The 15,674-nt window shown below is 37.4% G+C and overlaps 1 protein-coding gene across 3 annotated transcripts in view; it reads right to left on the bottom strand.

Moving 5' to 3' along the window:
- mymx (myomixer) overlaps positions 1 to 15,674 on the bottom strand; it is a 59,827-nt gene that overhangs the window by 30,886 nt on the left and 13,267 nt on the right. For 2 of the 3 annotated variants that reach the window (XM_031798843.1, XM_031798845.1), the window contains 3 exons: positions 14,270 to 14,356; positions 13,419 to 13,596; positions 12,994 to 13,248 (listed from right to left, as the gene is read on the bottom strand). In XM_031798843.1, coding sequence (XP_031654703.1) covers positions 12,994 to 13,248; positions 13,419 to 13,596; positions 14,270 to 14,356 — 520 coding nt within the window. The remainder of the gene's footprint in view (positions 1 to 12,993; positions 13,249 to 13,418; positions 13,597 to 14,269; positions 14,357 to 15,674) is intronic. The other variant, XM_031798844.1, reaches the window with a different exon arrangement.

Genomic DNA, 15,674 nt, shown 5'->3' with positions numbered 1-15,674 from the left:
GTAGCAGTAGTTCTATAACTCAGAGATAACCTATAGACCAATGTAGCAGTAGTTCTATAACTCAGAGATAACCTATAGACCAATGTAGCAGTAGGTCTATAACTCAGAGATAACCTATAGACCAATGTAGCAGTAGGTCTATAACTCAGAGATAACCTATAGACCAATGTAGCAGTAGGTCTATAACTCAGAGATAACCTATAGACCAATGTAGCAGTAGGTCTATAACTCAGAGATAACCTATAGACCAATGTAGCAGTAGGTCTATAACTCAGAGATAACCTATAGACCAATGTAGCAGTAGGTCTATAACTCAGAGATAACCTATAGACCAATGAAGCAGTAGGTCTATAACTCAGAGATAACCTATAGACCAATGTAGCAGTAGGTCTATAACTCAGAGATAACCTATAGACCAATGTAGCAGTAGGTCTATAACTCAGAGATAACCTATAGACCAATGTAGCAGTAGGTCTATAACTCAGAGATAACCTATAGACCAATGTAGCAGTAGGTCTATAACTCAGAGATAACCTATAGACCAATGTAGCAGTAGGTCTATAACTCAGAGATAACCTATAGGCCAATGTAGCAGTAGGTCTATAACTCAGAGATAACCTATAGGCCAATGTAGCAGTAGGTCTATAACTCAGAGATAACCTATAGACCAATGTAGCAGTAGGTCTATAACTCAGAGATAACCTATAGACCAATGTAGCAGTAGGTCTATAACTCAGAGATAACCTATAGACCAATGTAGCAGTAGGTCTATAACTCAGAGATAACCTATAGACCAATGTAGCAGTAGGTCTATAACTCAGAGATAACCTATAGACCAATGTAGCAGTAGGTCTATAACTCAGAGATAACCTATAGACCAATGTAGCAGTAGGTCTATAACTCAGAGATAACCTATAGACCAATGTAGCAGTAGGTCTGTAACTCAGAGATAACCTATAGACCAATGTAGCAGTAGGTCTGTAACTCAGAGATAACCTATAGACCAATGTAGCAGTAGGTCTATAACTCAGAGATAACCTATAGACCAATGTAGCAGTAGGTCTGGAACTCAGAGATAACCTATAGACCAATGTAGCAGTAGGTCTATAACTCAGAGATAACCTATAGACCAATGTAGCAGTAGGTCTATAACTCAGAGATAACCTATAGACCAATGTAGCAGTAGGTCTATAACTCAGAGATAACCTATAGACCAATGTAGCAGTAGGTCTATAACTCAGAGATAACCTATAGACCAATGTAGCAGTAGGTCTATAACTCAGAGATAACCTATAGACCAATGTAGCAGTAGGTCTATAACTCAGAGATAACCTATAGACCAATGTAGCAGTAGGTCTATAACTCAGAGATAACCTATAGACCAATGTAGCAGTAGGTCTATAACTCAGAGATAACCTATAGACCAATGTAGCAGTAGGTCTATAACTCAGAGATAACCTATAGACCAATGTAGCAGTAGGTCTATAACTCAGAGATAACCTATAGACCAATGTAGCAGTAGGTCTATAACTCAGAGATAACCTATAGACCAATGTAGCAGTAGGTCTATAACTCAGAGATAACCTATAGACCAATGTAGCAGTAGGTCTATAACTCAGAGATAACCTATAGACCAATGTAGCAGTAGGTCTATAACTCAGAGATAACCTATAGACCAATGTAGCAGTAGGTCTATAACTCAGAGATAACCTATAGGCCAATGTAGCAGTAGGTCTATAACTCAGAGATAACCTATAGGCCAATGTAGCAGTAGGTCTATAACTCAGAGATAACTAAGTAAAATACATAAAAAAACAGTAAAAAATATCTGGATGAAAATTCTGGTTCTTCCATTCATATTCATCTATCTTCTCCGCCTGTCTGTCTCCCTTTCTAACGGTCTTGACCTCTTGCTAGTGAAGTGCAACATTGTATCAAATCATCGACTGGATCTGTCCAGAAGCTGTTGCTAGCGAACTTCCAATGTTGTATCATCAACGAACCTATTCCCGGGCCCTCAGATTCCTGGAGCTGTTTTTTATGACGTTTCTGTGTGGTCACAAGTGGTCTGCGTTTGTGAGGTTGGTTCTACGTACTGCCAAATTCTCTAAAATGACATTGGAGGCGGCTTATGGTAGAGAAATTAACATTAAATTCTCTGGTGGATATTCCTGCAGTCAGCATGCCAATTGCATGCTACCTCAAAACTTGAGACATCTGTGGCATTGTGTTGTGTGACAAAACTACACATTTTAGAGTGGCCTTTTATTGTCCCCAACATAAGGTGCACCTGCGTAATTATCATGCTGTTTAATCAGATTCTTCATATGCCACACCTGTCAGGAGGATGGATTATCAAAGGAGAAATGCTCACTAAAAGGGATGTAAACACATTTGTGCACAAAATGAGAGAGAAATAAGCTTTATGTGCATATGGAACATTTCTGGGGTCTTTTATTTCAGCTCCTGAAACATGGGACCAACACTTTACATGTTCCGTTTATATTTTTGGTCAGTATACACTACCAGTCAATAGTTTGGACACACCTACTCATTCCAGGGTTTTACTTTATTTGTTACTATTTTCTACATTGTAGAATAATAGTGAAGACATCACAACTATTAAATAACACATATGGACTCATGTAGTAACAAATATGTTTTATTTTTGAGATTCTTCAAAGTAGCCACCCTTTGCCTTGATGACAGCTTTGCACACACTTGGCATTCTCTCAACCAACTTCATGAGGAATTTCTTTCCTTCTTAATGCGTTTGAGCCAATCAGTTGTGTTGTGAAAAGGTAGGGGTGGTATACAGAATATAGTCCTATTTGGTAAAAGTCCATATTATGGCAAGAACGACAGTCCATCATTACTTTAAGACATGAAGGTCAGTCAATCCGCAAAATTTCAAGAACTCAAGTGCAGTCGCAAAAACCATCAAGCGCTATGATGAAACTGGCTCTTATGAGGACCGCCACAGGAAAGGACCCAGAGTTGCATCTGCTGCAGAGAATACGTTCATTAGAGTTCCATCCTCAGAAATTGCAGCCCAAATAAATGCTTCACAGAGTTCAAGTAACAGACACATCTCAACATCAACTGTTCAGAGGAGACTGTGTGAATCAGGCCTTCATGGTTGAATTGCTGCAAAGAAACCACTACTAAAGGACACCAATAAGAAGAAGAGACTTGCTGGGCCAAGAAACACGATGTCATGACTGTCCAGTAGAATCCAAATAGTTCAGATCAGGTTTGCAATGAATAACTTCAATCAGACCTCCTCTCACCCGTAGAGGGGGAAGGAAAGAACTAGAGGGGATTAACAACTCACGTCCTGTTGTAAATCAAGGGAGAAGATCCAGGCCTGCCCTCTCCAAATTCACCAAAGGAATGTGCCTCCACAGACCTTTTCCTGCAGAAACTCTAACACGTTCAAAAGCAACTACTGGAACTATATTTCTAACATAGAACGTGGGAAATGGTCAGAGGTCATCTATAGAACACTAATGTCATTTTGTTTGTTATTTTGTGATGTCGTTAAAAATATTATAAAGGAAATACTGTAACTTGGAAAGTATACCCACTACATGGATGAGGTTTCCATACTATGCATTGTGCATATAATATGAACAATTTTGAAAGCGTTTTTTTTTTTTTTTCAAAAGAGGGATGTGATTTTAGAATCTATAAGAGATCATTGTTTTCCACAACTTTGTACAGTGAGCAGTCACCGCCCCGAGAACGTGTCACCCTGCCGGAACCACCCCTTTCAAGCAAAAGACCATGTTAGACCATAAAAACGTTATGCTGCAGCTGCTTGTTTAAAGTGGTTTGAACTTTGACTCTCAACACGAGGTGGAAACGATAAACTTACCTCCAGGACAATCTCTGGTACAGCTGATTAGCTGTCCTAAATAAAGTATCTTCGAAAGCAAATTTAACTAGGACCATCCTGTTAGTCTGCTCAAACCATCGTGTTACGCGACTCTCGTCACCACATTGAACCATCGATACGGCTAGCTAGCCTATCTTCAAAGAAGCATCTTCAAGAGCGAATTGGAAGGAAAATCAACTCTGTAGTTCTGTTCAGGACTTCACAACAAGTCACCGAATACCAGACAACTACGAAGAAGGACAACAGTAGAAGACTTATTGGAACCATTTCGGACAATCGGAGACTTACAAGCGTACCGTAAAAAGGCCCAGCCCCCTTTCCAAGTCTACCCTGTTCACCGAGAGACCCGCTGCGGACCAAGGCATTTCATGTGAATACATTCATGATTTCTTACTCAAAGCGGGTTGCAGTTTGTAACCCGGATAAGTATATAGTGACAGTGGCCAGCTGTCTACACAGTTCTGATAAGCTACTGCTGTTCAATCAGACCATAGGAACTTGGCAGTAACTGTCACTGAGTGCTTCTCTGAGTCCACCTAGTGGTAACTTCTATACCTGCACCTTCTCCATTTGACAGGACATCAAACAGGTATTCTACGAAGCAGTGGTTCCCAAACCTTTTTTAGCCCTGGCACACGTTGATGTGATGTGACATTCTGCGTCACACCTAAAAAAGGCCTAATCATTTATTTAGGTGGTAATGACCTCCATCTCATCTCATCCATACTGCAATGTTCTGCATTGTAAAGGTGTGACTACAGACACTAACGGGTTGGGAGACAGACGACCTGTGTTCTGCATTGTAAAGGTGTGACTACAGACACTAACGGGTTGGGAGACAGACGACCTGTGTTCTGCATTGTAAAGGTGTGACTACAGACACTAACGGGTTGGGAGACAGACGACCTGTGTTCTGCATTGTAAAGGTGTGACTACAGACACTAACGGGTTGGGAGACAGACGACCTGTGTTCTGCATTGTAAAGGTGTGACTACAGACACTAACGGGTTGGGAGACAGACGACCTGTGTTCTGCATTGTAAAGGTGTGACTACAGACACTAACGGGTTGGGAGACAGACGACCTGTGTTCTGCATTGTAAAGGTGTGACTACAGACACTAACGGGTTGGGAGACAGACGACCTGTGTTCTGCATTGTAAAGGTGTGACTACAGACACTAACGGGTTGGGAGAGTACCATAATACCAGTAGTATAGTGTATTAGAGTACCCATATACCAGTAGTATCGTGTATTAGAGTACCATAATACCAGTAGTATAGTGTTTAGAGTACCAGAATACCAGTGGTATAATGATAGTGTATTAGAGTACCAAGAATACCAGTGGTATAATGATAGTGTATTAGAGTACCAAGAATACCAGTAGTATAGTGTATTAGAGTACCAGTATACCAGTAGTATAGTGTATTAGAGTACCAGAATACCAGTAGTATAGTATATTAGAGTACCAGAATACCAGTGGTATAGTGATAGTGTATTAGAGTACCAAGAATACCAGTAGTATTGTGTATTAGAGTACCAGTATACAAGTAGTATAGTGTTTAGAGTACCAGAATACCAGTGGTATAATGATAGTGTATTAGAGTACCATAATACCAGTAGTATAGTGTATTAGAGTACCCATATACCGGTAGTATAGTGTATTAGAGTACCATAATACCAGTAGTATAGTGTTTAGAGTACCAGAATGCCAGTAGTATAGTGTATTAGAGTACCAGAATACCAGTGGTATAGTGATAGTGTATTAGAGTACCAAGAATACCAGTGGTATAATGATAGTGTATTAGAGTACCAAGAATACCAGTAGTATAGTGTATTAGAGTACCAGAATACCAGTAGTATAGTATATTAGAGTACCATAATACCAGTAGTATAGTGTATTAGAGTACCCATATACCAGTAGTATAGTGTATTAGAGTACCATAATACCAGTAGTATAGTGTATTAGAGTACCAGAATACCAGTGGTATAGTGATAGTGTATTAGAGTACCAAGAATACCAGTAGTATAGTGTATTAGAGTACCAGAATACCAGTAGTATAGTATATTAGAGTACCATAATACCAGTAGTATAGTGTATTAGAGTACCCATATACCAGTAGTATAGTGTATTAGAGTACCATAATACCAGTAGTATAGTGTTTAGAGGACCAGAATGCCAGTAGTATAGTGTATTAGAGTACCAGAATACCAGTAGTATAGTGCATTAGAGTACCAGAATACCAGTGGTAAAGTGATAGTGTATTAGAGTACCAGAATACCAATAGTATAGTGATAGTATATAGGAGTACCACAATACCAGTAGTATAGTGTATTAGAGTACCAGAATACCAATAGTATAGTGATAGTATATAGGAGTACCACAATACCAGTAATATAGTGTATTAGAGTACCAGGATACCAGTAGCATAGTGTATTAGAGTACCAGGATACCAATAGTATAGTCTATTAGAGTACCAGTATACCAGTGGTAAAGTGTATGAGAGTACCAGAATACCAGTAGTATAGTAATAGTGTATTAGAGTACCCATATACCAGTAGTACCCATATACCAGTGGTATAGTGTATTAGAGTACCAGAATACCAGTAGTATAGTGTATTAGAGTACCAGAATACCAGTAGTATAGTGTATTAGAGTACCCATATACCAGTAGTATAGTGTATTAGAGTACCAGAATACCAGTAGTATAGTGATAGTATATTAGAGTACCAGAATACCAGTAGTATAGTGTATGAGAGTACCAGAATACCAGTAGTATAGTGTATTAGAGTACCCATATACCAGTAGTATAGTGTTTTAGAGTACCAGAATGCCAGTAGTATAGTGTTTTAGAGTACCAGAATGCCAGTAGTATAGTGTATTAGAGTACCAGAATACCAGTGGTATAGTGAGAGTGTATTAGAGTACCAAGAATACCAGTGGTATAATGATAGTGTATTAGAGTACCAAGAATACCGGTAGTATAGTTTATTAGAGTACCAGAATACCAGTAGTATAGTGTATTAGAGTACCAGAATACCAATAGTATAGTATATTAGAGTACCAGAATACCAGTGGTATAGTGATAGTGTATTAGAGTACCAAGAATACCAGTAGTATTGTGTATTAGAGTACCAGTATACAAGTAGTATAGTGTTTAGAATACCAGAATACCAGTGGTATAATGATAGTGTATTAGAGTACCATAATACCAGTAGTATAGTGTATTAGAGTACCCATATATCGGTAGTATAGTGTATTAGAGTACCGTAATACCAGTAGTATAGTGTATTAGAGTACCAGAATACCAGTGGTATAGTGATAGTGTATTAGAGTACCAAGAATACCAGTGGTATAATGATAGTGTATTAGAGTACCAAGAATACCAGTAGTATAGTGTATTAGAGTACCAGAATACCAGTGGTATAGTGATAGTGTATTAGAGTACCAAGAATACCAGTGGTATAATGATAGTGTATTAGAGTACCAAGAATACCAGTAGTATAGTGTATTAGAGTACCAGTATACCAGTAGTATAGTGTATTAGAGTACCAGAATACCAGTAGTATAGTATATTAGAGTACCAGAATACCAGTAGTATAGTGTATTAGAGTACCAGAATACCAGTAGTATAGTGTATTAGAGTACCAGAATACCAGTACTATAGTGTATTAGAGTACCAGAATACCAGTAGTATAGTATATTAGAGTACCCATATACCAGTAGTATAGTGTATTAGAGTACCAGAATACCAGTGGTATAGTGATAGTGTATTAGAGTACCAAGAATACCAGTGGTATAGTGTATTAGAGTACCATAATACCAGTAGTATAGTGTTTAGAGTACCAGAATGCCAGTAGTATAGTGTATTAGAGTACCAGAATACCAGTAGTATAGTGCATTAGAGTACCAGAATACCAGTGGTAAAGTGATAGTGTATTAGAGTACCAGAATACCAATAGTATAGTGATAGTATATAGGAGTACCACAATACCAGTAGTATAGTGTATTAGAGTACCAGAATACCAGTACTATAGTGTATTAGAGTACCAGAATACCAGTAGTATAGTATATTAGAGTACCCATATACCAGTAGTATAGTGTATTAGAGTACCAGAATACCAGTGGTATAGTGATAGTGTATTAGAGTACCAAGAATACCAGTGGTATAATGATAGTGTATTAGAGTACCAAGAATACCAGTAGTATTGTGTATTAGAGTACCAGTATACAAGTAGTATAGTGTTTAGAGTACCATAATACCAGTAGTATAGTGTATTAGAGTACCCATACACCAGTAGTATAGTGTATTAGAGTACCATAATACCAGTAGTATAGTGTTTAGAGTACCAGAATGCCAGTAGTATAGTGTATTAGAGTACCAGAATACCAGTAGTATAGTGCATTAGAGTACCAGAATACCAGTGGTAAAGTGATAGTGTATTAGAGTACCAGAATACCAATAGTATAGTGATAGTATATAGGAGTACCACAATACCAGTAGTATAGTGTATTAGAGTACCAGAATACCAATAGTATAGTGATAGTATATAGGAGTACCACAATACCAGTAATATAGTGTATTAGAGTACCAGGATACCAGTAGCATAGTGTATTAGAGTACCAGGATACCAATAGTATAGTCTATTAGAGTACCCATATACCAGTAGTATATTGTATTAGAGTACCCATATACCAGTGGTATAGTGTATTACAGTACCAGAATACCAGTAGTATAGTGTATTAGAGTACCAGTATACCAGTGGTAAAGTGTATGAGAGTACCAGAATACCAGTAGTATAGTAATAGTGTATTAGAGTACCCATATACCAGTAGTACCCATATACCAGTGGTATAGTGTATTAGAGTACCAGAATACCAGTAGTATAGTGTATTAGAGTACCAGAATACCAGTAGTATAGTGTATTAGAGTACCCATATACCAGTAGTATAGTGTATTAGAGTACCCATATACCAGTAGTATAGTGATAGTATATTAGAGTACCAGAATACCAGTAGTATAGTGTATTAGAGTACCAGAATACCAGTAGTATAGTGTATTAGAGTACCCATATACCAGTAGTATAGTGTATTAGAGTACCATAATACCAGTAGTATAGTGTTTAGAGTACCAGAATGCCAGTAGTATAGTGTATTAGAGTACCAGAATACCAGTGGTATAGTGATAGTGTATTAGAGTACCAAGAATACCAGTAGTATTGTGTATTAGAGTACCAGTATACACGTAGTATAGTGTTTAGAGTACCAGAATACCAGTGGTATAGTGATAGTGTATTAGAGTAGCAGAATGCCAGTAGTATAGTGTATTAGAGTACCAGAATACCAGTGGTATAGTGATAGTGTATTAGAGTACCAAGAATACCAGTAGTATTGTGTATTAGAGTACCAGTATACACGTAGTATAGTGTTTAGAGTACCAGAATACCAGTGGTATAGTGATAGTGTATTAGAGTACCAAGAATACCAGTAGTATAGTGTATTAGAGTACCAGTATACCAGTAGTATAGTGTATTAGAGTACCAGAATACCAGTAGTATAGTATATTAGAGTACCAGAATACCAGTAGTATAGTGTATTAGAGTACCAGAATACCAGTAGTATAGTGTATTAGAGTACCAGAATAACAGTACTATAGTGTATTAGAGTACCAGAATACCAGTAGTATAGTATATTAGAGTACCCATATACCAGTAGTATAGTGTATTAGAGTACCAGAATACCAGTGGTATAGTGATAGTGTATTAGAGTACCAAGAATACCAGTGGTATAATGATAGTGTATTAGAGTACCATAATACCAGTAGTATAGTGTATTAGAGTACCCATATACCAGTAGTATAGTGTATTAGAGTACCATAATACCAGTAGTATAGTGTTTAGAGTACCAGAATGCCAGTAGTATAGTGTATTAGAGTACCAGCATACCAGTAGTATAGTGCATTAGAGTACCAGAATACCAGTGGTAAAGTGATAGTGTATTAGAGTACCAGAATACCAATAGTATAGTGATAGTATATAGGAGTACCACAATACCAGTAGTATAGTGTATTAGAGTACCAGAATACCAATAGTATAGTGATAGTATATAGGAGTACCACAATACCAGTAGTATAGTGTATTAGAGTACCAGAATACCAGTAATATAGTGTATTAGAGTACCAGGATACCAGTAGCATAGTGTATTAGAGTACCAGGATACCAATAGTATAGTCTATTAGAGTACCCATATACCAGTAGTATATTGTATTAGAGTACCCATATACCAGTGGTATAGTGTATTAGAGTACCAGAATACCAGTAGTATAGTGTATTAGAGTACCAGTATACCAGTGGTAAAGTGTATGAGAGTACCAGAATACCAGTAGTATAGTAATAGTGTATTAGAGTACCCATATACCAGTAGTACCCATATACCAGTGGTATAGTGTATTAGAGTACCAGAATACCAGTAGTATAGTGTATTAGAGTACCAGAATACCAGTAGTATAGTGTATTAGAGTACCCATATACCAGTAGTATAGTGTATTAGAGTACCCATATACCAGTAGTATAGTGTATTAGAGTACCCATATACCAGTAGTATAGTGTATTAGAGTACCAGAATACCAGTAGTATAGTGTATTAGAGTACCCATATACCAGTAGTATAGTGATAGTATATTAGAGTACCAGAATACCAGTAGTATATAGTGTATTAGAGTACCAGAATACCAGTAGTATAGTGTATTAGAGTACCAGTATACCGGTAGTATAGTGATAGTATATTAGAGTACCAGTATACCAGTAGTATAGTGATAGTATATTAGAGTACCTGAATACCAGTAGTATAGTGTATTAGAGTACCAGCATACCAGTAGTATAGTGTATTAGAGTACCAGAATACCAGTAGTATAGTGTATTAGAGTACCAGAATACCAGTAGTCTAGTGTATTAGAGTACCAGTATACCAGTAGTATAGTGATAGTATATTAGAGTACCAGTATACCAGTAGTATAGTGATAGTATATTAGAGTACCTGAACACCAATAGTATAGTGTATTAGAGTACCAGAATACCGGTAGTATAGTGGTAGTATATTAGAGTACCAGAATACTAGTAATATAGTGTATTAGAGTACCAGAATACCAGTAGTATAGTGTATTAGAGCACCAGAATACCAGTAGTATAGTGTATTAGAGTACCAGTATACCAGTAGTATAGTGATAGTATATTAGAGTACCTGAATACCAGTAGTATAGTGTATTAGAGTACCAGAATACCAGTAGTATAGTGTATTAGAGTACCAGTATACCAGTAGTATAGTGAGAGGATATTAGAGTACCAGAATACCAGTAATATAGTGTACTAGAGTACCAGAATACCAGTAGTATAGTGTATTAGAGTACCAATATACCAGTAGTATAGTGATAGTATATTAGAGTACCAGTATACCAGTAGTATAGTGATACTATATTAGAGTACCAGTATACCAGTAGTATAGTGATAGTATATTAGAGTACCCGTATACCAGAAGTATAGTGATAGTATATTAGAGTACCAGTATACCAGTAGTATATTGTATTAGAGTACCAGAATAACAGTAGTATAGTGTATTAGAGTGCCAGAATACCAGGAGTATACTGTATCAGAGTACCAGTATGCCAGTAGTATAGTGATAGTATATTAGAGTACCAGAATACCAGTAGTATAGTGGTAGTATATTAGTGTACCAGAATACCAGTAGTATAGTGATAGTATATTAGAGTACCGGTATACCAGTAGTATAGTGATATTATATTAGAGTACCAGTAGTATAGTGATAGTATATTAAAGTACCAGTATACCAGTAGTATTGTGATAGTATATTAGAGTACCCATATACCAGTAGTATAGTGATAGTATATTAGAGTACCGGTAGTATAGTGATAGTGTATTAGAGTACCAGAATACCAGTGGTATAGTGATAGTATATTAGAGTACCCATATACCAGTAGTATAGTGATAGTATATTAGAGTACCAGTATACCAGTAGTATAGTGATAGTATATTAGAGTACCAGTAGTATAGTGATAGTGTATTAGAGTACCAGAATACCAGTGGTATAGTGATAGTATATTAGAGTACCGGTATACCAGTAGTATAGTGATAGTATATTAGAGTACCCATATACCAGTAGTATAGTGATAGTATATTAGAGTACCAGTATACCAGTAGTATAGTGATAGTATATTAGAGTACCAGTAGTATAGTGATAGTGTATTAGAGTACCAGAATACCGGGGGTATAGTGATAGTATATTAGAGTACCAGTATACCAGTAGTATAGTGATAGTATATTAGAGTACCAGTATACCAGTAGTATAGTGATAGTATATTAGAGTACCCATATACCAGTAGTATAGTGATAGTATATTAGAGTACCAGTAGTATAGTGATAGTGTATTAGAGTCCCAGAATACCAGTGGTATAGTGATAGTATATTAGAGTACCGGTATACCAGTAGTATAGTGATAGTATATTAGCGTACCCATATACCAGTAGTATAGTGATAGTATATTAGAGTACCAGTATACCAGTAGTATAGTGATAGTATATTAGAGTACCAGTAGTATAGTGATAGTGTATTAGAGTACCAGAATACCGGGGGTATAGTGATAGTATATTAGAGTACCAGTATACCAGTAGTATAGTGATAGTATATTAGAGTACCAGTATACCAGTAGTATAGTGATAGTATATTAGAGTACCCATATACCAGTAGTATAGTGATAGTATATTAGAGTACCAGTAGTATAGTGATAGTGTATTAGAGTCCCAGAATACCAGTGGTATAGTGATAGTATATTAGAGTACCGGTATACCAGTAGTATAGTGATAGTATATTAGAGTACCCATATACCAGTAGTATAGTGATAGTATATTAGAGTACCCATATACCAGTAGTATAGTGATAGTATATTAGAGTACCCATATACCAGTAGTATAGTGATAGTATATTAGAGTACCTGTTGTGTCCTTAAATCATCTACAAGTAATAAATAGTACTTTGGATCCATCCTACTTTCGGTTGATTCTCTATATCCCAGAGCCAGACTCTTACCACGACGGCCTTTACCACGACGGCCTGTATGTGATGAGGATGTTGGGTCCTGCTGTTTCTCTGGGTGCAACTGTTTCTCTGGGTGCAACTGAGGGATCTGACGGTGAGTCTCTCTGGTCAGGACAACTATCTCCTTGGCTCTGTCCGTCCCTGTGCTGGTACTTTGTGAGAGGAAAGAGGTGGTGAAGGGGGCGGGGGGGTCCTGAACCAAGAGGTCGCTGGGTGACGTCATGGAGGAGACATGCTCACTGGACACTGCAGGAAACACACAGATACACAGACAAGAGCTATAGTCAATGCATTTTTAAATACATAACAGGTGGCATATATTAACTCTCTGTTCATTATGAGTATAATATTGCAGACTTTTTACTCAATAGTTGTGTTTACCCATAGAAATGAGATGCTGTATATTTTGTGTTTACCACTGTTGGCTTGTATTTTCAGCATCCATTTCTTCATCATGAATCGGTTTGTTGTGTTGAGGAGGTACTCTGAGCCGTCTCTTAAGCGCAGACTGAAACACTGTGGTTTCTTAGTGTTCTCTGGGGCTGAGACACATTCTGCACCCGTCAGGGTTAGAGACAGGCCACACACACAGTTCTGGAGGACACAGGGACATTACTGGACAATTGTGTCCATTTGGGACTACTGAGAATACAATTGTCTTCTGAAACATTGTAGAATAAATCACATTTCTGATCACTGTCAACTGGCATCCCATCTCACAACACAAGGACAAGGACCTTACTGGAATCATTTATAAACACATGGTTTATATGGATGTTTCAAGATGAAACCATGAAGAGAGAACAAGACAGACATAAACCCATGTCTTATCCTTCAGACAGCGCGACTGTGTTAGTGATGAGTGGGTTGACTCATAACCCGGGTTGATAACAAGTACGTTATCACACACAGGAAACACATTGACATGTATGTTATCACCCACAGGAAACACATTGACATGTATGTTATCACCCACAGGAAACACATTGACATGTATGTTATCACCCACAGGAAACACATTGACATGTATGTTATCACCCACAGGAAACACATTGACATGTATGTTATCACCCACAGGAAACACATTGACATGTATGTTATCACCCACAGGAAACACATTGACATGTATGTTATCACCCACAGGAAACACATTGACACGTATATTATAAACCACAGGTAACACACTGAAACATGTATGAAAGACGACAAGTACCAGCAACCCCTATTTGACCTTTTATGTCTGAACTAGCGTCCTGCCTTGTCTCACCCTCAGTGTATCCTTTCTGTCTTGGTAGAAGCAGAGTGTCTGTTTGTAAAGCACTGCATGATGGGAGCTCCATGCTCGAGACCTGGCCTAGAATAGACAGACATATTAACCATCTGAAAACATGGCCTAGAAAAGACAGACACATTAATTAGATGGAAACATGGCCTAGAAAAGACAGACACATTATATATCTGGAAACATGGCCTAGAAAAGACAGACACATTATCTATCTGGAAACATGGCCTAGAAAAGACAGACACAATAACTATCTTGAACCATGGCCTAGAAAAGACAGACACATTATATATCTGGAGACCAGACCTAGAACAGACAGACACATTATCTATCTGGAGACCAGACCTGGAACAGACAGACACATTATCTATCTGGAGACGAGACCTAGAACAGACAGACACATTATCTATCTGGAGACGAGACCTAGAACAGACAGACACATTATCTATCTGGAGACCAGACCTAGAACAGACAGACACATTATCTATCTGGAGACCAGACCTAGAACAGACAGACAGACACATTAACTATCTGGAGACCTGGCCTAGAGAAGACAGACAGACATTAACTCTCTGTAAATGTTGTAGATGTTGTAGTGTAGAGAGTAGATTTAATGGCTGTAGTATACAGTGTCAATGTAGTATAGTGTGTACATGATGGAGTATAGAGTTTAAATGGTGTACTGTCTGTAGTATAGAGTGTAAATGTAGCATAGAGTGTAAATGGTGTAGTGTGTGTAGTATAGAGTGTAAATGTAGTATAGAGAGTAAATGGTGTAGTGTCTGTAGTATAGAGTGTAAATTGTGTAGCGCCTGTAGTATAGAGTTTAAATGTAGTATAGAGTGTAAATGGTGTAGTATCTGTAGTATAGAGTGTAAATGTAGTATAGAGTGTAAATGGTGTAGTGTCTGTAGTATAGAGTGTAAATTGTGTAGTGTCTGTAGTATAGAGGTTAAATGTAGTATAGAGTGTAAATGGTGTAGTGTATGTAGTATAGAGTGTAAATTGTGTAGTGTCTGTAGTATAGAGGTTAAATGTAGTATAGAGTGTAAATGGTGTAGTGTATGTAGTATAGAGTGTAAATTGTGTAGTGTCTGTAGTATAGAGTGTAAATGTAGTATAGAGTGTAAATGGTGTAGTGTCTGTAGTATAGAGTGTAAATGTAGTATTGAGTGTAAATGGTGTAGTGTCTGTAGTATAGAGCGTACATGTAGTATAAAGTGTAAATGGTGTAGTGTCTGTAGTATAGAGTTTAAATGTAGTATAGAGTGTAAATGATGTAGTGTGTGTAGTATAGAGTGTAAATGGTGTAGTGTCTGTAGTATATACTTTAAATGTGGTATAGAGTGTAAATGGTGTAGTGTCTGTAGTATAGAGTGTAAATGTAGTA

Source organism: Oncorhynchus kisutch, linkage group LG20, assembly GCF_002021735.2.
Source record: "Oncorhynchus kisutch isolate 150728-3 linkage group LG20, Okis_V2, whole genome shotgun sequence".
Lineage (NCBI taxonomy): Eukaryota > Metazoa > Chordata > Actinopteri > Salmoniformes > Salmonidae > Oncorhynchus > Oncorhynchus kisutch.
This window is presented reverse-complemented; position numbering and strand designations above follow the sequence as displayed.